Consider the following 26,923-nt stretch of genomic DNA (forward strand, 5'->3'; position numbering starts at 1 on the left):
CGCCCCGCGCCGCGCGCCCCGCCCCGCCTCACATCGTCCAGGCGCGCGGGGCCGGATGGAGGCGGCGGGGCCTGGCCCGGAGCTCTCGGCGGCCTGGCACGCGCTGAGCACCGGCCTGGTGCCGACCGCCGCCCTGGGGCTGGTGAGTGAGAGCGGCAGGGCTGGGGCCTCGGCCTCGGCCTCGGCCTCGTCCGCCCAGCGCCCCGCCACCGGCCCCCGCCAGGCTCCCGGCCCCCCAGCCGTTTCCTCCAGGTCTCCTGTGCCCCCCGCCCCCCGGCATGTCCATCCCTGCCCCCTCTCCCAGCCCCCCCCCGGGCTCCCAGGCGGTGGCCGGCCCGGTGTGACTCTGGTGCTGGCCGGACCTCGCCCGAACCCTTCGGTGCGGGCTGTGAGCGGGGCTGATGATCCGAGGGACGGGCCCGTTAGGAGGCTGTTCAGGGTCCAAGCTCCGGGGTGCAGGGAGGGGCTCTGTCTGTGCAGCACCCGGCACACTGGGGTCACTACCTGTTTGGCCTCTTAATGCGACTGCAGTAGAAATGTTTATTGTTAATAGCAGCTGAACAAGCCACTTCAGAAACTAGGAAATCTGGAGTTGAGCTTGTGCTTGTAATAGGGCCAAATATCTAGAATTTGACAGGTCAGGTAACTAGACTGTCTTAACTCTGCTGGCCTACGCACGGCCGCCTTCTTGTGCCATTGCTCCTTTCAGGGACAGTATCAGAAATACAGACCCCTGGTTTTCTCATTTGTGTCCCGTATTTGTTTCTAAGATTTGTTACTGTACTGGCCTTGCCTCTTCTCAGAAATGCTGTAATTTCATGACCTGGGAGGTTTGCGCATGGACCCATTGCTAGCTCATGGATGATTGGCAACACATAGGCTCATCAAGCCCCATGGTGGGAGCTCCTGAGCATCCTCAGCTCCTTGTGGGATTTTTGGGGGGTAATGTCCACTTTCACCATGCTGTTTACGTGTTTGTTATAGATGAGTAAGGTAGCCTGCCTTTCTATTTTTATTAGGGCATCACTTGGAGAGCAGAGTTAAGGTAGTGCCTTTGGACCTCTTATAAGCGCAGACTTAACTGTGAATTTCCTATGTCTCTAAATTTTGTTTATATCTAATTGTTCTTGAAAAGTGACGAACCAGAGAAATGGATGTCTGCCTGCATTCTAACAACATTTTTATGTGGGAATTTCCTTAGTTTTTGTTCCTGCAAAGTCAAATAGCATGTCCACAGGCCTTGGGATCGCCACAGGAGTTCAGAGAGTGCCCCTATTTTTAGAATCTTCTAATTTGGGAACCAATTCACTTTACATTTTCTAGAAAAATTCATCTTGTTTCTAAATCTAATGTGCCAGTTCTGAGGAAGGTCTGAGTATTTCTGCTGGTTTTAGAGGGGACATATAACAGAAACTTACATGCGCCATTATTAATGCTGAATGGCTGCCGTTGTGGCTTCCTGTTCTTAGATAAATAGGCCAGTCAGCTTATGGCTTCCATGGCAGCTGCCAGCAAGGGGAGCAGTTGTTGCCATTCGCAGTGTTCATGCTTGTGATGTGGGCACCTTCCCATCAGGAGCAGTACTGAGACCCCAGCCGCTCCAAAGAGGGAACACCAAACAGCAGTTGGTTGTTAATCTACAGTCACCCTGACACATGTGACCCAACTACCTACTGGTCACAGGCTCCATTCATATCCTGCTCACTGTTCTCTGAAATAGTCTCTCTTCTGATTTGCAAAGTCCAGCTTTAGTAATTTTTTGGTGCCCATGCTTGTATTTAACTTGATGTCTCTCTTTAGGCAGCACCTAGATCCGGTTCAGTGGGGCTGCTGAAAGACAGTGATTTGCGGGCTGCTGTGGAAGTGCTGCAACGCTATGACTTGCACTCTGTCCTAGAAGAATGGTTCACTGAAGTTTTACAGACAGACCTTCAGGCAAATATAGCTCCTGAGTTCTGGAATTGTATTGGCCAGTATGAAAACACAGCCGAAGAACCACAGTGCTCCTTGCTTCTCCTGGATGCGTTTTGTCTGCTCAAGTGCCGCCTAGACCCTTATCTAAACAGCTTGGACCTTCTGGAAAAATGGACCAAAATGGGCTTGCTCCTTGGAACAGGCTCCCAGATGCTGCGAGAGAAAGTCTACACCATGTTCAAAGCCATCCTCTTCTTCACCACCACAAAGACTTTCCAGGAGATGATCCAGCAGTTCTACAGCCGCACCTTCAAGATTTACATGTGGCAGTGGAAGAAGGGTGAAGACAGAATGAACGAGTGCGAGAGCAGCATGAGTGAAAATGAACAAGAGAGTGACATGGAGGATGGAGGAGGAGACAGCCTGCAGTGCATGGGCTGCAGCAGTAAGAAAGAGCAGTGCTGGTGTCCCACAGCCATGGAGCAGTTTCAGCAGCTCAATGAAATCCTGTGCGTATATTAAAAGGCGGGGTCTGTTAGACAGAATGAACACAAAACCCGTGTAGGAGCCCATCAGCAGGCTACATAGATTTTTAAGGCCAGAAAGGACCTTTATGATCAAGTCTGACCTGGACAGCACAGACCAGAGACTCTCACTCAGTGGTGCTTTCATTAAGCCCATGATTTGTGGTTGAGCTAAGAGCATATTATTAGACAGACAGGTTCTGGTGATGGTGCGTGAGCATCCCCTGACCTGGACACGGGCTTTGATTGGTGTTCTTTAAAGGGAGAGTGTTTATAAGTGAAAGATTTCCCCCCCCCCCCCCCGCCCCAAAGTTAAGGTTCCTGAAGAAGTTGGTCACGTTTAATATGGAAAAACAGGAGCAGTACATGTGGTGGTACCAAGGGTGCAAAGCATAGTTGCCCTTCATTATTCCTCAGGGATGTTTGGAGAAGGCCTGCATTGAGGGGTTGAAAAACAATCCTGCTTGTTTCCCCATTAGAAATATCAGGTCTTACTGACAGTGTCTGGCTGGAAGATGCTATAGGCGATTGGAGAACTAGTAGGGTTATACCATCACAGGAGAGAATAGGATTCTTAGTCTGTTTAAAATCTCTTGGTTTTTATTTTTGATGCTGATTTAATGTAAGCTCCTGACAGGCCCCTGGGAGAAAAGATTAGCTAAAGAGCCAGCCCCGTCTCCCTTTGGTTGAGGGATGTGAAAGCTCCCACTCCAGTTCTTTGATCCTCTTTGCTGATAGGGAGCTACAGCTGGAGATTCTGTCGGTCCCTAAGATTACTCACAGAGGCATTAACAGAGTATTAGATTTCTTTTTTTTAAAACACATACAACCCCCAACTTTATGTAACGTTAACTGAATTTATGGCATTGTAAAAAAACCAAAGACCAGGAAGGAATGAAAGGGCAAGGAATGTGATTCCTTACCTTTTCTGCCTGGCTGGGAATGGAAAAAACCCCTTTGTATAATAAGTTTGGAAAGGAGTTTCTTCCTTGTAGCATTGTTTGATGAACTTTTTGATGATCAAAACCTGTGAAATGCTCAAAAGGCATTATTTTTGTTAAAAGTAACATTTAATTGTATAGAATATATGTATTTTGTCTCCAGATCTGCTTTTCCCCAGTAGATTAGTATAACAATTTGATATGACTTGGACTATATCACGTTATACCATATCCTGTTGTTTGGAATTCATGAGTTTTATATTGTCCCACTAATTTTCTTTCCATTAATGTTTGATGTAAGTTTGGTTCCAGTTGCCCTATTTTCTAATTTTTTTTCCCCTTCCTAGTGGATAAAAACCCTTCCCAAATAACTACCCTGCTTATTGAGCAAACCCAATCCCCCTCAAGTCTGTGGCCCTGTTATCCAGCTAGACATTTATACAGTGCCGATCACCTTGGTATTTGAGCACCCAAGTACCGTACAATGTTGACATCTGACAGGGGTAGAAATGCTCCTCTGTCTATGCTGCTGTCTGTGTGGAGAGAGGCCAGTTCCTAATCTGACACCTGCTAGCCAATGTGCAGTACAGACCTCTACCCCTTCCTCCCCTGAACCCAGTTACTTTACACTTTGTTTCACGCTTCCCTGTCTGCATGTTCTGAATGAGGCTGCTGTTTGTCTGCAGTCACAGGCTGAACTTGCTGGAGAGAGTGAGTGCTAACGCTGTCACCACCATCCTGCACAAGATGATAGAGGAGAGGATGGAGCGCAGATGCAGGGGAGAATATGAGCGCTCTTTCCTGAATGAGTTCCAGGAGGTAAGGCCCACAGCAGCCAGGAGCTGTTCTGGTGGCGGCATGTGCTTATTTCTGTCATAAGGGTTGATGTCAAAATGAAACTCCTATTTGAAGAAATCCTAACTTGGCCTGTCAAGGCCCCCCCCCCGTTGACATAGAAGCCCGTGGAAATACCCTGTTTCATAGATTCAGAGTTTAAGCCTGGAAGGGACCATTGTGATCACCTAGCCTGACATTCTGCAGAACACAGGCCATTACAATTCATTGTTGCCCCTGTACTAATTAAAGAATTAATTCAGGGAAGTTCTACAGCCTGGGTTGTGCTGGAGGGCAGAGTAGATAATTACAGTTGTCCTTTCTAGCTTTCGGAACATAAGAATAGCCATACTGTGTGAGAACAAAAGTCCATCTAGCCCAGTATCCTGTCTTCCAACAGTGGTCAGTGCCAGGTGCTTCAGGGAGAATGAACAGAACTGGTAATCATCAAGTGATCCATCCCCTGTCGCCAATTCCCAGCTTCTGGCGAACAGGCTAGGGACATCATCCCTTCCCATCCTGGCTAATAGCCATCGATGAACCTATCCTCCATTAACTTATCTAGTTCATTTATGTACCCCATTATAGTCTTGGCCTTCACAACATCCTCTGGCAGAGATGTTTAAACTCTATGAATCTATGTACTGAGCCCAATAATTGGTGTTTGGCTGAAGGATAATTTCCAGAAAAGCATCCGGTTTTGATCTGAAGACCTCAAGAGATGGAGAATCCACCACTTCTCTTGGGAGTTTGTGCCAATTGTTAATCACCCTCGTTAAAAAATTGTGTCTAATTTCTAATTTGAATTTGTCTTGCTTGAGCTTCTAGCTATTGGTTCTTGTTCTGCCTTTTTCTGCTAAATTAAAGAGACCTTTAGTATCTGCTGTTTTCTCCCCATAAAGGTACTCGTACACCATAATTAAGTCACCTCTGTCTTCTTTTTGATAAACTAAACAGATTGTTCTCTTTAAGTCTTTCACTGTAAGGATTTTTCTCCAGCCCTCAAATCATTTTTGTGGCTTGTTTCTCCATCCTCTCTAACTTTTCAATTGCCTTTTAAAAATGTGGACTCCAGGACTGGATGCAATATTCTCGTATCGGTCTCACCAATGCCATATATCGAGGTAAAATCATCTACCTGCTCCTACTCATTCCTTCCCTGCTTACACATCCCAGGATGGCATTAGCTCTTTTTGCCACAGCATTGCACTGGGAGCTCATGTCCACTCTGACCCCTCAGTCCTTGTCAGAGTCACTGCTTTCCCATCTACAGCCCCCTATTCTGTTGGTACAGCCTGCATTCCTGGTTCCTAGGTATATCACTTTGCACTTGACTGTATTAAATGCACTTGACAGCTTATGAAGTGATCCAGATCACTCTGTATGACTGCACTGTCTTTATTATTTACCATTTCAGTCTTTGTCATTCACAAATTTTAAAGCATTGATTTTTACATTTACTTCCAGATCATTGATGAGAATGTTAAATAGGGTTGGACCTACCCAATCCCTGCAGAACCCCATTAGAAGTTCCCTGTCACAGGGTGACTGGACCCTGCAAGAAAGGGAGCAGGGCTGAATGCACTTGCTGCCCAGTTGGGCTTAAGGGAAAGTGTCTGAGTCTTATAAAGAGGGAGAGAGCTGCAGAGAGGACCCATGCTGCTGATAGTGTGGGGGCAGAATGTGGGCAACCGGCTTCAGCAGTGTTACTGAGCATGCTCAGTACAAGCCAAGCAACAAATCTGGGGGGCACATGACCCCACATGTCCCCCCATGTTGCCTCTGGACTAACAGCTGCATAATCTGGGAGCATAATGTAGTAAAATCTCATTCCATGAGCAAGTTAGTGATAGAAAGATAGGGCAATGTCATTTGATTTGTAAAAATCTACAGAATCCTAATTTCAGTGGTGTCACCCTCTGTGTAGCAAGGCGGGGGGGGACTCACTGCCCCTCAGCTCCCAGCTCCAGGTCCTCCAGTTGGTGGAAACAATGTCATCAGAAATGGGTATCATTCGAAAGCCCTTTATCCCACAAACACAATGGAACCAAACATGACAAACCTAGAACAATTATGTAGATATGTTTGTTTAAAAATCAGTGTTTTTTAAATTATACTTTACCACAGGGATACATTGTTCACATAAAGATACCCATCTTTGGTAAACCTAGGGAAGTTAGCCTTGTCGTGTAGGATTGAAAACATTTATTCATCAAAACCATCATCCGTGTTGTCTCCATCTAGGGCACCATTGTTAGACGTGTTGTCACACTGATCCTTGTCCATGCTGCACTCACACATCTCTGTGCAAGGCAGGTTGCTGGCCAAACGTTTGCAGCATCTGGTTTTTGCACATGAGCATTTGATTAGCTAAACAATTGATTCAGGAGTGCATGATATTTACATGCAACTGGTGTGATCAGTCCATCCTCCAAGACCCATCCATGTCTGATGAGGAAGGTAGTTTTGGATGCGTTCAACCATCCCAGAGTCATTCCATGGCTTGATAATTTTCCCTCTTGATAGCAGGTAAAAATACATCCCATGTTGGTTGGCAATTTTTCTCCATTTCTCTGCTTCTTGCAAAACATCCACCAACATAACTCTGCAAGTGTCGTAATGTTGGTCTTCAAATGGTAAACTCGGCACATGAACGTGTCCAGTGCGTTTATGATCTCATCAGTGACTGTCTCAGGCATTCCAAGCACCTTCAGAGCAAGGAGAGAGTCTTCAGAGACTGAATCAAATGCCTTCTAGTAAGATAATGTGGCCTTTCCAGCCCACTTTTCAGTAATGCCACATCCTGGGCATCAAAACCTGGCAGTGCAGTGTCTTTTTATGGTCCAAGTGATAGGAAAACACCTCTGAGGGATATACAGTGATTCTGTTCCCCCGCAGCACGCACAAAAAGAATCTTATAGAAGTCTTGGGTAACATCTCACAGAGAGCACTAGAACGTCTTGATCTTGTGCAAAAAACTGGAGTTTAGTAGCACCTCTCTCTGTGTCATTGATGGCATGCAAGATAATTTTAGTGTCCGCCTCCTCATGGGAAAAACAAAGAAACTCCATAGAACAGTGGGAGGCAGCATCTTTATTATGCTGTGCGATGATGACATTCTTCAAGAAATTCTTCTCATGCTGGAGTGTGAGGTTCTCCACAGGGTGTGTGGTTAACTTGTCCTTTGTGTGGGTATGAGACATTGTGATGTTGGAGATATTCGTGAAATCAATTATTTTGTATTGGACAAGTGTATACCTTGGAGTTTCTTTTTTCTGGTAATATTTTTTATTGTATTTGACATGTATGCAGAGGAATCAAGGTGGACTTCATCATAGGGCCAGTATTATAATGAAGTGTTCAGCCAAATCTCAGAAGGTGTAAACGGTTTGTTTCTCGAGAGCTTGTACCTCAGCCATACCATCTATGATTAGTATGCTGAAAGGCCTCTGTTGGCATAAGGTATCAGTCACATTGTCGGTAGGTGCTGGCTTATGAAAACCATGCAATATGTGCATTCGTTTGCTTTTTGCTTGGCACATAAGTATTCTGTTGTATTCAAACATCAATTGTGGTACCATGGAAAACTTGTATTTCCCAAAGTCACACACAGATCAATATCACACTGAGATCTGGGCATGACCAGGAGATGAGCAAACAATGACCTGTCTGCAGTCAGCTGTGTAAGAGTCTTTGCCACCTTCACTCTGACTTTATTCTTACATTTGAGCACAGCTGGAGTCTGTTCTTGATTGGGGCCCAAAGACTGAAGGAGCCTTGGATAATTCTTCGGGTTTTGAAGGCTTCTTACAAGTCATGATCCAAAGTAGCCATTTGACTGACATCTTTAGCTGTCTTATCACTGAAGACTGCTTGTGTTAAGATATTAATAAGCTTTGGTCCATCAGATATGAATGGATTGCAAGTGTGAGTAACCTCATCCTGTAGCTTAAAATTGTCCCTTCTTGGCATTTAACAGCATTTAATGAGTTTAATTAGTCTGGATGATGCATGGTTGCTTCTGGGAAAAACATCCCAGCCATGCAGCCACTTAAGCTTTATTTTCCATGCTATGCTCTTGCTAAGAGTGACTGCTTCATTCAGTTTCTCACCTGACTTACGTGCTGAAAGTTAGTGGATGCCTTTGGGTTCTGGCTTACCACAGAAGAAGCAGTGATCTTCTCAAAATGCATGCCACAGGACCTAGTATAAGGCGAGTCTCACCCACAGCTGGCACTTCTACCGGCATCTTACACTGAGCATCAAGAAATAGTTGATTTCCTCTCCAACCTTCCCAAATTCAGTTTATGGATGCATTTCTTATAGCATGTAAGGTACCACTGAGCATTGTGTTTAACCAAGTCTTCTGCAGTGGTATGCTCCAAAGATTGAGGAAATAGTCAGTACTCATTGTTTCCCCATTGATGCCTAAAAATGATCAAGACCAAAGTAAAAACAAGGATTTTGTAATAAATTACATTGAGATTATAATTAATTGTTACGTAGTGTATATTATGCAGATGGATTCCCGTAATTTTTGGCTGGATGCTGACAACTTAACCAGTGCCTCATTACAACGCTTGGCATAATAAAGAAGGCTGATAATCAGTACTACCGAACTGCTTCTTTTTTGCTGATGGCTCCATGTGGACAGTAAGGAGGGTGATAGGGTTTGTTGCCTGGTAGGAAATGCTACAGCCATCCCTAATGCTGGCCCTGGGGATCCCTGCTGAGGAAGAGCCATTCATTCAAGGATGGGCATCCCCACGACTTTGTGAACGTCTGAGGAAATGTAGATCTTCAGCAGGTGGCAACTTGGTGCTGCTGCATCCCTCAGTGTACCTGAGGCACATCTCGGGAGGCTAGGAAATGCAGCTCCAGTCACCCCCCTTCCCCTTCATAGGGATACGCATACTTCATCACACGTGGCTCGCTCGCTCTCTCGTGCAGGTGTTGGAAGTCATCTTTGCTGCAGGTCTGGCTATTGACTTGCAACGATTTCATAGGGTACATGGTTAGTGGCTCAGAAAATTGCATGTCTGCTGGACACATGAGATCTGTTGTGTTAGCAGGAGTGGCTTGTGGGATCTGTCTCATGGTGTTCCTGTGGTTTATTTCAAATCTGGCTGCATCTGCTAACTCACTCCCCCAATGCAGCTTCCTCTAGCTGCAGTGTTGGCTATTAGGGACCAATGATCTCTAGTCAGAGCTGGGTTTGGGCCATGGCAGAGGGCAATGCTCTTCTCAGGAGGCTAGTGTGGAGTTGTGTGCCCTGGAAGCCTTCTGTGAATGTCATAGATTCCAAGGCCAGATGCACCATTGGAATCAGCTCGTCTGACCTCCTGTATAATACAGGCCAGAGAACTTCCCCAAAATAATTCCTACAGCAGATCTTTTGCTCCAGTCTTGATTTAAAAATTGTCAGGTGATGGAGAATGCACCATGACCCTTAGTAAATTGTTCCAATGGCTAATTACTGTCACTGTTAAAAAACGTACACCTTATTTCCAGTCTGCTGAAGGTGCATGGGATGATGGCTGGCACCGTTGGGTTGTGCGGCTCTCTCTATTTTCCTTCTCGTTGTGCAGTGGATCGAGAAGGTGATTGGCTGGCTTAGCAGAGTGTTCCTGCAGGACAGCCCCATGGCCCACTCCACCCCAGAGGCCAGCAGCACCCTGAAGCGCTGGAGGTGCCATGTCCAGAGGTTCTTCTACCGCATCTATGCCAGCATGCGCATTGAGGAGCTCTTCAGCATCATCCGTGGTGAGCATGACCCCTGCCCTTCTTTCCCCTCCCCATGTGCCCTGGGGCGTCTTGTGCTCTCCCATCGCCTCCTTATGGGGCCCGGCACCTTTTCTGACTGCTCTTTTTGTTTGTAGATTTTCCAGAGTCAAAGCCAGCTGTGGAGGATCTCAAATTCTGCCTGGAAAGGACCAATCAGAGGCAGCAGCTGCTCAGCTCCCTGAAAAGTGCTCTGGAAATGCGGCTTCTTCATCCCGGTGAGTGTTTCATCCCTCATGTGTCCCCAGGGACTGGGCATGGGCCCTGAAGGGGCTGTGCGTGTGCCAGTGGGGATATCCTGAAGAGCAGCTCTGCCACTGCATCCAGGGGCATGGCAAGGTGAGTGTGTGGTAACCATGTCCCTGCCCCCTCCATGCTAGTGCGTTCTTGGATAACAGTGTGTTGTAGGAATGCCCTGTCCCACACCTCAAGGTTCCCTTTTCTGTGCAGTGCAGCAAGGAACCAAGATAGAAGGTTGTCTTTGCTTGAAGGCTTCTACAGAGTGCTGCATGGGCTGAGCGCTTAGTCTGTGCTGAGCTTGTTTCTAATAGCTCCCATGCAGCTTCCCTGGTTGGAGTCTGCTGCCCAGACACATGGAGCTTTGTCCCTCCATCTGACCAGGGCACTGCAGCAATACCTCCCCTCCAGCTCTCTGGATCTAACTAAGGCTCCCTTAGGGCCCTTCCTGGGTCTGAGCTTTGCTCTCTGCTCTGAGACTCTGCCTGTCCTCCTCCCTTGCTTTAGGAGTTAACACATCGGACATCATTACTCTCTACATCTCGGCCATCAAGGCCTTGCGAGAACTGGACCCCTCCATGGTTATCCTGGAGGTAGCCTGTGAGCCCATCAGGAAGTACCTGAGGTAAGTGTGAATGGGACAATTTAATGAATCTGCTGATCTGCCAGTAGATTTTAAAGCTGAAACCTAACATATTAAACTGGCAGATCTAGTTTAAGTGTTGTAGCTGGTAAAGGGATAGAACTTAATTAGGGTAACCCCTTTTTACTGAGTCCAGGGAGCGCTAGCTTATTAATTTTAAGTTCTAGGGTTTTTTACCTTGGACAGTATTTCTCAAATCAGGACACTTGGTTATTCTTAGCCAATTAACAGTTTATTAAATTCACAAAGAACCACCTCAGTAAACAATCATCCATTAAGCATAGATACAGCAAACACTTTAGGCATGTACAGAACACAAAATACACATGCAGTCTTGTGATTAACACAGATCTGTTTTGGGGCTCAAGCAGCTATACCAAGGAATAATTGACTTACAGTCTCAGGCTATTGACTCTTTAGCACTCTAATACGTTTGTCCCACTTCCAATAATTCTACAGGGAGTAAGGATGCACTTGACTTAAGGCATGACTAAGAATGTGGTCCCTGCTATTGGGATTGTTTGGTATGAAGAGGACTAATTTAAAACATCAAGAGCAATTGCTTAAAGTTGTTGTGTAAGTTTTTCTTAGGCCAGTTTGCTTGGTTTTATAAAGGAGGAATATGCATATAGCATTAGTTAGTTAAAATCCAAGTATCTTTACTTGAGGTCTCATTAGAAGGAACGTAGTCCCAACAAGATGGTTCTATTAGTCATGTTAAACAACACAGAGAAATACGATCTCTAAATAAAATCTCATCACTTTGTAATTCTGGTTAACAGTTGGATCGGGAGAGTCTGTCCATGTGGCTGGTACAGGTGTCGCTAGCACGTCTGGGTTCTGCAGTGTATTTGTGGGGTTGGATCAGAACTCTGTCCTGTGACCCTGGAGGAAGGCAGAGGCTGTCTGGAACAGAGTCTGTAACAATAATCTACAATGGGTGGTTCCAGCACTTCCTTACTGTTTGTGGTGGCGGCTCTGCCCTTTTGTGTGCCTTCTTTAATCTCTGGATGAGGGATCAAAATGAAAGTCACAAACCCCGACATTCAGGGATACTCTCTCCCTGTGGTCTCGGCAAAGAAGGGCGTGGTAAGTCTACAGTGCTGCCAAAGATCTAGCCCCAACGTAGGGAGAGTTGGGGAAATCGCTCTGGCTGGGTGTCTCAGCCCTTGGCTATACTACGCAGTTTTGTCGGCAAAAGGCAGCTTTTGTCGACAAAACAGTGGAAGTGTACGCATTACAAAGGTCCTCCCACTGACAAAACTCCTGCTTTGCCGACAAAATAAAACCACCTCGATGAGAGGTGTAGAGCTTTTTGTGGCAAAGGTAGATCGAAAAAGCGTCAATGTAGACACTGCATTCATTAAATCGTCGTAACTGGCCTCCAGGAGGTATCCCACAATGCCCACCATGACTGTTCTGCTCACTGTTTTGAATGCCGCTCCCCTGCATCCAGCTACACAGGCACGTGCCCCTCCCCTTTCAAAGCCCTAGGAAGCGTTGAAATCCCGCAGTGTGGAGAGCTCACATAGCTACTGCGCAGCTGAGCATGCGGGCTCCTGGCAGCAAACACATTCCTGCCTGGACTACAGGGGAGGGGGTGGATCTCCTTGGTCTGTGGGGAGAGGAGGCTGTGGGAGAATCAAAATATTAATGCAGAATCCTGCTCTCCTGGGCTAGGACCACAGGGGCGGGCAGGCAGGATGGGCTGCTGCTGGGTGTGGGTAAGAGACTTGTGCTGTGCAGAGTGGGGATGGAGGTGGGGGGCTGATGTCAGGGTGTCCCCCTCCCCCTGCCGGTGGTGGTGGAACATGAGGAATCCAGCTCTCTGTGCACCAGATTCTGTCTCAGGATTGGTTGTTTCTGGCTGCTGTCTGAACTTAGAGACAGCATGCTGACACACTCACTGTCCCCCAGCACTCGCGCGTGCTCTCTCTCTCTCTCCTCCCCCTCAGCAATGTCAGTTTGGTCAGATTACTGAGTGCTACTTTAAAAAGTGATTTACAGTGTGTTCCTTTTCGGGCACACACAGCAATCATTATAAGGTACAAACAAACAGTGCCAGGCTCAGCACACTACAGCAACACACATTACTGTGCCTCAGTGTTAAAATACTCCTTCAAGGCCTCTCTGAGCTGAATAGTCGCCCATTGGGCTCCTCTTCTAGCCTTGTGTTCATAACGCACAGCACAATACTGAAGAGCAATGCAGGATCCATGCTTTCTGACAGACATGGCTGGGCTGCAGGTTACCAGGGCAGTTGAAAAGCAGCTGGCAATCTAGTAGGATGCCCATATGATTGAGAAACCTTCATCATGTGACATTGTCCCTGCCCCATGTGGCATTGCAAACCCTTCCCAAAGCACCCTGTGGCCAGTTGCATGGTGGGATAGCTACCCACAGTGCACTGCTCTCTGTGTGGTGCAAGAGGTGCTATTGTGGCTGTGCTCTGCCGACACAAGAAGCATAGTGTGGACATGCAACAGCGGTTTAATTACAGTGGTGGCTGTACATCGGTGTAACTTGCGTCGACAAAACTCTGTAGTGTAGACAAGACCTGAGTCAGGCACGGCCTGTCCATCTTACCTGGAGTCTGCTGTACTCTTCTCCGGGTTGAGGTGAAGGTCTCCAAGCTAGGAGTTCTGTCTGTGGCTTCAGGGGGTCACTCCTGCAGTCCCCTGCTTTGGGCAAACCTGCTCCTCCTGCACCTGCTAACTGCAGCCTCCTCCCTATTGTACAAGACTGACAGGGCTGGAGGGGCAGGGCTAGCCCCTACCACCAGGACTTCTCTGGCACCTTCCTCTCCTGTGTGGGGTTATACAGGGGTTCTGGGCTCCTGCACAGTGACCTCAAGTTCTAACCCGCAACAACGTGTAATTGGAGGAGGGCAAGTCTGTTGTTTTTATTGGACACTTGCTAATGGCTCTCGGGTTTCAGGTGTTTCTGTGCTACTTCCATCGATACCCAGTAGATGGTGCTGATGTATAGTGAATTCCTCTGATCCTTTTCTTGTTGGTGGGTTTTTGTTTCATTCATTTCAATCATTGTACTGCTGTATTACCCATACTATTAACTGAAATGACCCACTCTTTAAGCAATGGTGTTTATTATTGCAAAGCTATGCCCTGGTTAGATGCTCATACTTTTCAATATTCTGTTTTACGCCATACAACTCAGAGATTGCAAGGCCAAAAGGAACCATTGTGATCATCTAGTGTGACCATCTTTCTTACACAAGCCAGAGGTCTTCCTCAACATAATTCCTAGAGCAGAGCTTTTAGAAGAACATCCAGTCTTGACTGAAAAATTGTCAGTGATAGAGAATCCACCACAACCCTTGGTAGATTATTCCACTAGCTAATTACTCTCACTGGTAAAAAATGTATATCTTCTTTCTAGCCTGAATTTCTCTCGCTCCTAGCCATTGGATCATGTTGGACCTTTCTCGCCTAGATTGAAGAGCCCATTATTAAATATTTGTTCCCCATGTAGGTGTGACGAAGTGGGACTGTTCTTAATGTTCTCTCTGAATACTGTGTGGGTGCCTCAGTTTCCCCTACGCATTTCTTAAGTATCTGGGTGGTGGGATAAGCTGCGTGATTGTTGCAGAACCTTAGAGGGCCAGTGTGAGGCTGTCTAGACAGAGAATGGCCGACACCCTGTCTCCTGGCAACTGGTGGCCTGGGCCTCTCCCCTGCAAGGTGTGAGCTGAAGGTGTTGGAGAACAAAGAGATCAGCTGGCCTCCTGGCCCCGGAAAGAGACAAAGGCGAGAGGAGGGGCTGTAGAGTTTCAGTTTGGAGGTGGCTGGGGAAATGGAGGGAGGGCCAGAGGAGGCTCTGGCCTCCCTGCCCCCCCAGATGGACCTGACTGAGGGGTCCTGTTCTCTGTACCTACAAGCTCTGTGTTAGACCATGTTCCTGTTGTCTAATAAACCTTCTGTTTTACTGCCTGGCTGAGAGTCATGTCTGACTGCAGAATTGGGGTGCAGGGCCCACTGGCTTCCCCAGGAGCCCCTCCCGTACAGACTCGCTGTGGGAAGCGCATGGTGTGAGAAGGGGATGCTGAATGCTCTGAGGTCAAAGGAAGGTCAAAGCTGTGTAAGCTTCTTGCCCTGGAGACAGTCTGCTCACACAGAGAAGGCTCCCCTAGAGTCCTAACAGGCTTCATATGGAGTAGTTCCAGAGCATCGCCCGGTGACTCCGTGACATCTGGTGGCAGTGGGGGCATGTACTGCACCCCATGAATGGCGCTTCTTGCAGTAAGTGACTGGGGAGCAGTAAATTGAAGGGGGATTAACGAGGACCAGGCATGCTGTGAAGGCTCAGAGAGGGGCGGTTTCGGGGCAAAGGAGCTACGCTTAACCCCTGGGAGAGTATGACCAGCAAGAAGGACTGTTGCAGTAATGGGATCCCCCTGAGGACTGCAGTGTGCAGTCTCAGGGTGGAGGAGTCTGCAGCTTGACCCTGGAGAGGTGGTGACCTGGAGAAGGGCTGGCACACTAGAGGTTCTTCCTGGAAACCGTGGGGAGCTGAGAGCACACTGGCCTGCGAGTTCACAACAACTTGGGAACAGCGAAGTGATGGCCTATCACCATCTCCTTAAGAAGGACATTGTAAACCTGTGCCAAAAGAGAGGGTTACGCAGTGGAAAGTTCACCAAAGCACAGTTAATTGTGCAGCTGCAGGACGATGACCGCTCTAAGGAGCAGATTCTTGTAGCCCCATTTGGGTCAAGAGGATCTGGGAGCAGCTGGAGCAGTAGCGAGGCATCCCCAAGAGTCCTGTCCCCAACCAGATGGGGGTCTTCAAGATTGGGTTCCCCATCAGGGGATCGGAGATGGATGGGATTGGAGCTGAGTCCGAGAGAGTGAGAGGACCGTGAGAGACAGCAAGAGCCCGAGAAAGAGCTGCAGGAGCAACAGCAGCAGCATGAACTGGCAATGGTGGATGACTTCACTGAGCTGGGAGCCAATCCTCCCATCCAGTGTCCCACGTTCAGAGTCACTGGGAAAACAGCCCAGAACCTGGAGAGAGAGGTCAAGGACATGCTGGCTTTAGAGGTGATCCAGCTGTTCAACAGCCCATGGGCCTCCCCTGTGGGGCTGGTCCCCAAGAAAGATGGGTCGATCCAATTCTGTGTGGACTATTGGAAGCTTAATGCCATCACCGTGTCTGATGCCTACCCCATGCCTAGGCCTGGTGAGATTCTAGACAGGCTGGGGGGGGCTCATTACCTCTCTACTATGGATCTCACCAAGGGCGACTGGCAGGTGCCTTTGGGCCCGATGCCAGGTTGAAATCTGCCTTGACCTACCCCTTTGCGGCTCTTTGAGTTCCTGGTCCTGCCTTTCGACCTCAAGGGGGCGTCAGCCACCTCCCAGCACCGGGTGGATTGGTTACTGAGGGGGATGGAGAGCTTGGCCCTGGCGTACATTGATGACATCTGTGTCTTTAGCCAGACCTGGGAGGAACACGTGTCCCAGGTGAAGAGGGTGCTGGGCTGCCCCAAGGGGGCAAGACTGACGGTAAAAGCTGAAAAGTGTAAGGTGGAGATGATCAGAGATTGGTCTGTTCCCCAGACCAAGAAACAGGTCCAGGCCTTTATTGGGATGGCGGGGTACTACTGGAGGTTTGTACCCCACTTGAGCTCCCTAGCTGCCCCCATCACTGAGCTATGTAAGAAGAGTAAGCCATACAAGCTGGTCTGGACCGAACAGTGCCAGAGGGCTCTGTGTTGAAGGAGGCTCTAATCCAGGGGCCGGTAAATCTGGTAAACCCAGACTTTGCCAAGGCCTTTACAGTGTTCACCAACGCCTCAGACTCAGGGCTGGGTGTGGTGCTGATGCAAGCCGATGCTAAGTGGGAGAGACACCCCATCAGGTACCTGAGCAAGAAGCTGCTGCCCTGGGAGCAGAATTATGTGGCCATAGAGAAGAAATGCCTGGCCATGGTGCAGCCCCTTAAAAAGCTGCAGCCGTACCTATTTGGTCTTCGCTTTACTGTGTATACTGACCACTCTGCCCTGACGTGGCTGCATCCAATGAAAGGGGCTGATGCCGAGCTGCTGGTGACGGACACAACTGGTCAGAGGGTGGCCAAGGTCAAGATGGGGGCTCTTAACCAAGAGAGCCTGAATCACAGCCCTCCAGACTGGAGCGCTGGGAGAAGACCTGATCCCAGTTTGAACCCCAGGGGTTTTGGGATGGCAAAAGGGCACGGGCCGCATAAACCTTCCCAAATGTAGCCTGCGAGTGACATCGAGCATGCCCAACCTAAGGTGGGCCTGAAACTGGAAGGGTCTGGTGTAACTCTCACCAAGAAATTGGAGAGATGCTGGGGCATCCATGGGAACGTTGGTGGGTTCGAACTTCCCCAGGTCACCGGCTAAAGTGACCCCGTTCAGTTCGGTCTCAAAGGGGAGAGAGATGTGACGAAGTGGGACTGTTCTTAATGTTCTCTCTGAATACTGTGTGGGTGCCTCAGTTTCCCCAATGCATTTCTTAAGTATCTGGGTGGTGGGATAAGCTGCGTGATTGTTGCAGAACCTTAGAGGGCCAGTGTGAGGCTGTCTAGACAGAGAATGGCCGACACCCTGTCTCCTGGCAACTGGTGGCCTGGGCCTCTCCCCTGCAAGGTGTGAGCTGAAGGTGTTGGAGAACAAAGAGATCAGCTGGCCTCCTGGCCCCGGAAAGAGACAAAGGCGAGAGGAGGGGCTGTAGAGTTTCAGTTTGGAGGTGGCTGGGGAAATGGAGGGAGGGCCAGAGGAGGCTCTGGCTTCCCTTCCTCCCTCCCCCCCCTCCCCCCCATGGACCTGACTGAGGGGTCCTGTTCTCTGTACCTACAAGCTCTGTGTTAGACCATGTTCCTGTTGTCTAATAAACCTTCTGTTTTACTGCCTGGCTGAGAGTCATGTCTGACTGCAGAATTGGGGTGCAGGGCCCACTGGCTTCCCCAGGAGCCCCGCCTGTGTGGATTCGCTGTGGGAAGTGCACGGTGTGAGAAGGGGATGCCAAATGCTCTGAGGTCAGACCCAGGAAGGTCAAAGCTGTGTAAGCTTCTTGCCCTGGAGACAGTCTGCTCACAGAGAGAGGAGGCTCCCCCAGAGTCTTGACTGGCTTCATGTGGAGTAGTTCCAGAGCATCGCCCGGGGACTCTGTGACAGTAGGTACTTGAAGACCGTAGTCAGGTCATCCCTTAACTTTCTCTTTCTTGAGCTAAATAGATTGAACTCCGTGAGTTTGTTACTATAAAGCATGTTTTCTTACCCTATAATCGTTCTCATGGCTCTTCTCTGAACCCTCTCCAATTTATCAACATCCTTCTTGAATTGAGCACACCAGAAATGTACACAGGATTCCAGCAGCAGTCGCACCAGTGCCAAATACCGAGGTGAAATAAGATTCCCCTGTCTATGCTTCCCAGGTTCATATTAGCTCTTTTGGTCACATAGGGAGCTCATGTTAGGCTGATTTATCCACCACAACCCCCAGATCTTTTTCAGAGTCACTGCTTTCCAGGATAGAGGCCCCCACCCTGTAAGCATGGCTTACGTTCTTTTTTCTGAGGTGTATACATTTACATTTAGCCACATTTAAAATGCATATTGTTTGCCTGCGCCCAGTTTACCAAGCGATCTGGTCCTCTTCGTTAGTGACCTGTGCAGTTTATAATTTACTACTCCCCCAGTTTTTGTGTTTGTCATCTGTACATCTCATGCCAGGCTGGTCTGTGCTTACTCCTTTGCTGACCCCCCCCCCCCCCCACCCCTTCATCTCCTGCTTTCGGACAGGACCAGGGAGGACACAGTGCGGCAAATTGTGGCAGGTCTAACGGGCGATGCCGAAGGGTCTGGTGACTTAGCCAATGAGCTTTCGAAAGCTGACCCAGTGACGCTGGAAAATGGCCAGGAGAGTGACGATGACATCTCTGAGCCAGAGGACTGGCTGCCTGACCCAGTTGATGCTGACCCAGGTTAGACACTAGGATCGGAGCAGCCGCAGCTGCCCCCATCCTGACCTGAACGTTCCGCAGCCTGTGACTTCCTCCTTGTTACCTTTTATGGTGTTGTGAGCGCTGCTCGTCCCCAGGATCTCCGTGGGGCAGAGCCTGGGGAGGGGGAGACTGTCTCTCATGTTCTGTTCTGGCATGTCCTCTTAGGGAAGTTGAGTTCCAAGCGCCGCTCCTCAGACATCATCAGCCTGCTGGTGAGCATCTATGGGAGCAAGGATCTGTTCATCAATGAGTACCGCACGCTGTTGGCTGACCGTCTGCTCCACCAGTTCAACTACAGCGCTGAAAGGTGAGGCCTGCACCCGCCCCCAGGATCTGCAGGGGAGATGCTCCAGCCAGGTAGTCCCAGGAAAGGCCTTGTCTGATGTGGGGCTGTCTCTGCAGTTCTGGGTTCCCAGCCTAAAATCCGTGATCCCACCCACTGAGCTGTGGCTGTCTACTTGGACACTTGTCATCGGAGGGAGACTGGAGTGAAATGGCCTCTGACTTTGTGTGGCTAGCACCAGGAGAGCAGCATGAGCCATCAGAGCCAGGGAACCTGGCAGTGCAGGCCAGAATCTTTTGAAGGGAAGGTCAGCCACAGAGCTGAATCCCTGGCCTCTGTCTGACAGGCCATCCTGGGCTCAGTTGGCTGCACAGCATACCCTATGCAGCCCTGAGACGCTAGGAAGAGGACACTGTGCTGCTCAATGAGGGAAAAGAGTTGGAGTCCAGGGAAGAGAGCAGGCTTTGTCCCTCCCCAGGATCCTCCTGGCTCCATCACATCTGCTTCAGGGGAACTGAAGGCCTGCAGAGGCTGTTATGTGGGGAGGCAGCATTGCCCAGTAGGAAGACCATGGGACTGGGAGTCAAGAGACCTGGGTTCTGTCCCCAGCTCTGCCTCTGACTTGCTTGCTGACCTTGGGCAAGTCATGTTGGTTCTTGCACCTTTAGAATGGGGCTAATGAAAGCCAGGCGCTCTGGCATGAATAGCTGGCAAGGGGGCCAGGCATGCTCCTGTGTTGTCAGTTAGGGATGGCCAGGGCAGGTACAAACTGCCAGCCCAACGGCAGGGGGATGGGAAGTTCCTGCAGCAGCCCCAGGCTCAGAGGGGTGAACGATGGATGCAGGCGTGTCCCTCCTCACTCAAATGCCTGGGACCATCTGCCTGAGATAGCAGAGACAGCAGGGACAGCATGTTCCAAGGGACTGCCATTCCCTGCTGTGCTCTGTGGGGGGGGCTCAGCTTCTCTTTCCCAGTGTCTGTCTTGTGAGCCTCTGCCTCTGTCATTGTCAGGGAAATCCGCAACGTGGAGCTGCTGAAGCTGCGATTTGGTGAAGCCCAGATGCACTATTGTGAGGTCATGTTAAAAGTAGGTTGTTGATGATTCAGGGCTTGGTGCATGTGCCACAGCACGTCTCAGGGTGTCTCAGAGAATGGCAGCCAGGGGTGGCCTGTGGGATGCTTGCCTTAAATCTGAGCCCGTACCTTGGAGAGGGACCTCTGGGGGTATTGCAGAGTAAGGGGGGGCCTTTTGGAGGGGGACAGAAGCACCATGGGGAATAAGAGGGGCTCCCTGGGACTCTGAGTGAGAGATGGAGGGGAATCCATGGGGAGTGAGGGTGATGTGGGGGTCCCAGAACTGTGGTCAAAGTCCTTCCATATTTGAGCCCTTGAGTGGGTTGGGCTGGTGAATCTGGGGCTGTCATCCCATCTGTCACTAGAGCAGGTACAGCAGAGGAAGCGACTTGGCTGCAGGTGTGGGGCAATCTCTGCTTCTCCCTGGCGGTCTGTGCTAAAGCCAGTCTGGTGCTCTCCTCAGTGGATAGTGGGGACAAACAGCCACCTAATGTCCCCATCCTCCCCTTCAGACAGTTCTCATGCCCCATTCTCCAGCTCAAGTCTCTTTTCCTTTGTGATGGCCCCTGTGACCTTTGGCCTGCTGTGGGGCCCAGCCCTGGCTCTGCTTCGGAGCCTGGCCAGGAGAAGAGCAGGCACTTTGAGCTGGGTGCTGTGTCCTGCCTCTCTCCAGGATATGGCTGACTCGCGGCGCATTAACACCAACATCCGTGATGAGGAAGAGAAACTCCCAGAGGAGGAGAGGCCCCCATTTAGCCTCGTTGCTGTCATCCTGTCTAGCGAGTTCTGGCCGCCACTGAAAGAGGAGAAGCTGGAGCTCCCCGAGCAAATTAAGGAGGCCATGGAAGCCTATTCCAAGAAGTATGAGAAGTTAAAGGTGAGGGAGTCCTGTGATCTGTCTAGCTAGGGCAGGGGATGCCTTGCAGTTAGCAATGGGGGACAATTGACACCCACGAGAGACAATACAGAGCAGGGCTCCTTCACCCTTGGCTTTGGAGAGCCTGTTCCACCAGGGGCCTTCAGAGCAGGTGGAGAAGCTGGAGGCAGCATGGAGAGTAATTAGAAAGAGAAATGGCTGGTTGCTGCCAAAGCTGTGTTCTTGGCCCTTCCAAGGTGCTGTTGCTCCCCATCTGGTTCCACTTGTTGCCTGCATCCCTGGCAATGCACATCTCCTCCTGGGTCCTTAGTCTTCTCCCCTCATCTCCTGTAGCCCTTTGTGGCAGAAGACACCTCTGTCCATGCACCTTTAACTAGACCTTGTGTCAAAGTGGAGGCTGCAGGACAGGGGTGGGCAAACTACGGCCAGCAGGCTGGATCTGGCCTCTCAGGGCTTTGGATCCGGCCCGTGGGATTGCCCCCCGTGGTTCCGCAGGCCTTGCGCCGGCACCATGTCCCTGGGGCCCCGGGGAAGGAGGGGCGGAGGGCTTTGTGTGTTGTCCTTGCCTCCATTGGCTGGGAATGGGGAACCGCGGCCAATGGGAGCTTCAGGGGAGGTATCTGGAGGTGTGGCAAGGGCGGCGTGTGGAGCCCCCCCCCCCCCCCGGGGGGGCTGTGCAGGGATGTGGAGCCAGCTGCTTCCCGGAGCAGCACTGCGTGGGGCCAGGGCAGGCATGCAGGGAGCCTGTCCTGGCCCCGGTGCGTGCCGCTGCCACCCCGGGCCACTTTGGCCCAGCACCGCTTACCTAGAGCCCAAACCCCTCCTGCACCCCGTCCCCCAACTCCCTGCCCTGAGTGCCCTGCTGCACCCTGCACCCCTCCTCTGCCCCAATCCCTTGCCCTGAGCCTGTTCCTGCACACCCCTCCGCACCCCCTCCCATGCCCCGCCCCTAAATGCAATTTCCCCACCCAGATGTGGCCCTCGGCCCAAAAAGTTTGCCCACCCCTGCTCCAGGAACTCCTTCCCCACTATAAAGAGGTGAGGGGTTCTCATCTCTGTGGAGCCAGCTGTATGGACTTACCCAGGCTGCTGCATGCCAGGCAGAGCAGAGAGCAAACATTAATAAGACCAAAGAGCCAGTTTGTAGGATGCCTGTTGGCTGAGGCCAGCCCTGCACAGTGGCAGTGGTTTAACAGAAGGGGTGATTTTATCCCCATGTAGGAAACCTGGGGCAGCTCTGTGTGTGGATGCTCCCGTATTGATTTCACACACCTTAGAGCAGCTTAGGTTGTGTGAATACATTCTATAGGCACAAGCTAAACCAGTAGAACCTGTTTAAAACCATTATAAATGTTCACACATGAGTGCATCAGTTTAGAAAAAGCAACTGAATTCAAAGCAGCGAGAGATGTGTGTGCCCAGAAACCCAGTTGGGTCTCATGAGCTAACCTCCATGCAGCGGCCTCAGCATGGTGAGAGCAAATGGAAACCTGGCTTCTCGTGAATTCAGTCCCCACTGCCCACCCTCTTGCTGTCTGAGATCCAATTCTGTCTCAGGCCGAGAGTTGGCCTGGTTGTGGGGCTTCCTGGGATCACTGTCATGCCAGACAGCCCGTCTGTGTCTAGCCTTCTCCCCATCGGCAAATGCCTCTTGGGGGGGGAGATGCACATGGTGTGGGGTGCCAGTGCCCTCCCCACCTCCAGGAGACTGTCTAGGGAGGAAATGCCAAATAGCCTCTGTCTAATGGTTTACATCCCTGGCCCAGTAGGCAGAGGGCTCTCAGCCTACGAGGTGACGCCCATTCCCACCTTGGAGAGGCTGCGTCACTCCTAATGGAATCCTGCTCCGATTGAATAGCGCTTCTGGACAGAAACGAGTCCATCTGCCCTCAGGCCTTCTTCAGGCTGTGCTGCAGCAGGGCAGATTGGGAAGGGGTGATGCAGGGCCAGTGTCAGAAAGGGAGGGACTGGGCAATGGCCTGTATGGGGGGGTGGGGAAGGGCGGAAGAGGTTGGGCCCAGAGGGCTGAGCAACTGTCGGGGGGGGGGCTGTGCCTGTGTCTTGTGGGAGAGCAGTGGCCGTGTGGGACTGAGCACGGTGCAGGCCGCAGGGAGTGGCTGTTCTATTCATGAGTGGCAGTCAGTGTGATAACAGTCAGTGAGTGACCTGTCATGCATGTGAAGTGTGAGCAGCTGCTGCTTCTGCTTCCAGGCCATGAGGACTCTCAATTGGAAGCATCACCTGGGCCTGGTGAACCTGGATGTGGAGCTGGCGGATCGCACTGTCTCCCTCTCCGTGTCTCCTGTGCATGCAGCCATCATCCTGCACTTCCAGAGCAAGAGTGAGTGAGGCCAGGTGGGCCCAGCCACACTCCCTGGTGTCAAGTATCGGGGGGGAGCCGTGTTAGTCTGGATCTGTAAAAGCGGCAAAGAGTCCTGTGGCACCTTATAGACAGACGTACTGGAGCATAAGCTTTCATGGGTGAATATCTACTTCGTCGGATGCATGTAGTGGAAATTTCCAGAGGCAGGTATAAATATGCAAGCAAGAATCAGGCTAGGGATAATGAGGTTAGTTCAATCAGGGAGGCTGAGGCCCTCTTCTAGCAGTTGAGGTGTGAACACCAAGGGAGGAGAAACTGCTTTTGTAGTTGTGTTCACCACTGCCTTCTGCTGGGCAGGACAGGCCCCTTCTGCTCACACAGACCTAACACTTGGAGACTTAGGGTAGCAGATCCAGAGCCCACTGAATCTGGCTGTGGGCTGCTACTCTTAGTGCTTCCCTGAGAGAGGCCATTCCCCTGCACAGCAGCTCAGCACACAGCCTGCTTTCAGGAACACATTGCGCAGTTACCCCCCTGACTACTCTTGCCCACTTGCAGCTCCTCCCTCAGTTCCCGCCACATCTGCCTGCTCCCTCCCTGCTCTCACACCCTGCCCCACAGCTCCCTCCCTCTGGTGGTGCCAGTTCAGTGCCATCCCAAGCACAGAGAGATTGCAGCAGTTCCCTCTGAGTAGCCTGTTCAGTGACTTCCTAGGTTGGGGATGTTTGGAGGCTGGGGTGGGACGACTGTTGAGATGAGAGGGGACGTGATAAAGGAGTGAATCTGATTTTTGTATTCAGTGAAACTGCAGGGCAGTAGTGCTGGCACTGGCAAAAGGAAATCTTTCTTTCACACAACATAGTTAGCCTGAAGAACTCATTGTAATGAGGTTAGAGAAGCCAAGTGCTTAACAGGCTTCAGAAAAGGCCTGGCCATTGATATGAATAACACACACATCCACTGTTACATTAGAAGGGCTATAATCCTGCGTAGGTATCTAAGCCTGCCCTTCACATACAGGGTTTGGGATAAACATGATCCCAGAATAGCCCACCATGGCAATTCTTGCCCTTCCTGTGCAGGCTCGTTCGACAGGAAGTTGCTGCTGGGGACAGGACACTGGGCTAGAGGGAGTGCTAGTGTGATCTGCTCTGGCATTGCCTATGCTGATGGTATGCAGGCTCAGGCCTGTGTGGTGGCGGTGTTATCTTGATGCTGGGCTGGGCATTCCTGTGCTGAGTCCAATTCCCCTACCAGGAAGTGACTCTGCTCTTCCTCGTGGTGCCTGTGGTCTCCCTCAGGTACGTGGACGCTGGTGGAGCTGAGTGAACTGCTGAAGGTTCCCGTGACATCGCTGAGGCGTAAGATGACCCTGTGGCTGCAGCAGGGCGTCCTACGGGAGGATCCCCAAGGCACATTCACAGTGATTGAGGAGGAGCAGAAGGATCAGGTGGAGAAGGTGGTTCTGATAGACAGTGATGAAGAAGGTGACTCTGCCATGGCATCACAGGCTGACCAGAAAGAGGAGGAGTTGCAGGTACTTTCCTGAGCACCTTGGGTGTTTCCAGGGTGGGAAGACCCTCGCCATTCCTTTGTGTAGTGGTTTGTTGCTCTGTTCCAGTCACCTCCAGTTAGCAGCATGACCAATCTAGGGTGAATGGGGCTAATGCTCCCAACTCAAGGCTGGGCTGCGAGGCACAGGCTAGGAGCCAGCCATACATTGTGTGTCCAGTCTCTGGAGGGACTTTGCCCCAGAACCAGCTGCTTTCAGAGGGCCCCAAGAATTCCTAAAAGTAGTGATAAGCCATCTCCTCTGGCTTGGAATGGCCACTGTCCAGCCAGAGGAGCCTTGGGCCATGCCCTGGGCTCCACCATTCTTCCTGGGTTCCTCAGAAGGGGTGTGAAGTCTAGCAGCCAGAAAGGTTAGGGTCAGTCATTAGGGATTCTGCGGGCACTGGGAGAGGATAAAGAGAGCTGCCATGGAACATGGAGGGATTCAGCCTGCACTTGGCCACGGAGAGTTGTTAGCGCACTGCTGGCCAGAGCTTGTTCTTCAGCATTGTGTCCTAAAACGCCTAGCTCTACTGTTAGGCATTGACCATGCAAAGGGCGGGTCTGTATGGCTCCGAAAGCAGCAGAGTGCAACACGTGCACTGTCAGCCCTGCAGATCCCTTTCATGCTGTTTCGAGGTGTACGTATGCTCCCAGTCTCTGTTCACTGATTTGTAGTGAAGCATGTGGGATGCCAAGGTTGGGGGTGTGGTTGGGATTTACCCCTACCTTTGTGTCCCCCTGCAGCTTTTCTGGACGTATATTCAGGCGATGCTGACCAACCTGGAGAGCTTGTCCTTGGAGCGGATTCACAGCATGCTGAAGATGTTTGTGATGACGGGTCCTGTGGTGACAGAGATTGACATCCAGGAGCTGCAAGGCTTCCTCCAGAAGAAAGTCCGGGACCAGCAACTGATCTACTCTGGCGGTGTCTATCGCCTGCCTAAGAACTGCAGCTAGAATGCGAGCCTCCCCACCAATCCCTGGGCACTGTGCTCCCTTGCAGCCATTTTGCCTGCATTCAGTACCTCCGTTATACTTGCTTCAGGTGACATCCAGGTGCCCCTGTTAAGCACGGGCTCTGCCCCTCTGCTGGGTTGCTGTGGTTTCTGGGATGCTTTTTCTCCCCATTGGCTGCCCTTTGTACTCTGTAGCTCAGTAGTACTCTGGACTGAAGCACAGTGCACCTGGAGAGCTCCTTTGAGCTGGGCCAAGCAGAGGTGCTGGTGTCTAGGGCCCATTTCCCTGGTTAATAAAAATGCTAGCCGTGTTTCTCTTAGAATGCATTGACTCCTTTCTTCCCTTCTGGCCCCCGGCAGAGCCCTCTGGCATCCCCTCTCCCTGGGCTGGAGGAGCTGGTATGGCCTGAATTCCAGTGTTTGCAGGGAAAGATGCTCTCCACTCTCACCCGGGCCTCCACACAGCCTGTGCTGCTCACAGCCCATGCCGGGGGAGATGGGGCTCTTGGCTATAAGAGCCATCTGGGTCCTGTAATGCGGCTGGAGCAGCCTTCTACAGCTGGCTGTGGTGAGTGAGGCCACACTTAAGACACATAGGGAGGAGAGGATTCTTTTTGCCATACTTGTCTTGGCATAGGCAGAGGAAAAGCTTTCATGCAGGCTCACCACTCTGCAGAACTCCCCCAGGGAGATGGGGGCTGACCATTCAAATGGGGGGTGGGTGGGGCAGCCATTTCAACCTGCAGCTGCCGTTGGCCTGTGGCACTGGGTAGCAAGGGAGCAGGCAATAATTGGTCAAATGCGACTCTACGGTACAGGTGTTGGGAGTCACTTGGTGGTGTAGGCTGATCATGGGGAGAATCAAATCCAGAACTGTTCAAACAAACAGCTTCATGGAATTCTGCTGTTCTTCTAATGTGTGTCCATTGTGTATGAAACCCACTCCAGGGGCGCGTGAGCAAACGAGATTGGAATCTAGAAACAGCAGTC

At 50.7% G+C, this 26,923-nt stretch overlaps 1 protein-coding gene across 1 annotated transcript; it reads left to right on the forward strand.

Moving 5' to 3' along the window:
* The first annotated feature begins 26 nt into the window (after positions 1-26).
* On the forward strand, positions 27-26,578 carry ANAPC2 (anaphase promoting complex subunit 2). Its single transcript, XM_074974076.1, has 13 exons — positions 27-142; positions 1,801-2,423; positions 4,066-4,198; positions 9,802-9,976; positions 10,093-10,212; positions 10,739-10,856; positions 18,664-18,845; positions 19,032-19,173; positions 20,161-20,236; positions 20,897-21,100; positions 23,312-23,441; positions 24,725-24,960; positions 25,722-26,578. Exons 1-13 carry the CDS (start codon positions 56-58, stop codon positions 25,932-25,934), a joined length of 2,439 nt encoding a protein of 812 aa, XP_074830177.1. The 5' UTR covers positions 27-55; the 3' UTR covers positions 25,935-26,578.
* The last annotated feature ends 345 nt before the right edge of the window (positions 26,579-26,923 follow it).

Source organism: Natator depressus, chromosome 16, assembly GCF_965152275.1.
Source record: "Natator depressus isolate rNatDep1 chromosome 16, rNatDep2.hap1, whole genome shotgun sequence".
In the NCBI taxonomy this organism is placed as follows: Eukaryota; Metazoa; Chordata; order Testudines; family Cheloniidae; genus Natator; species Natator depressus.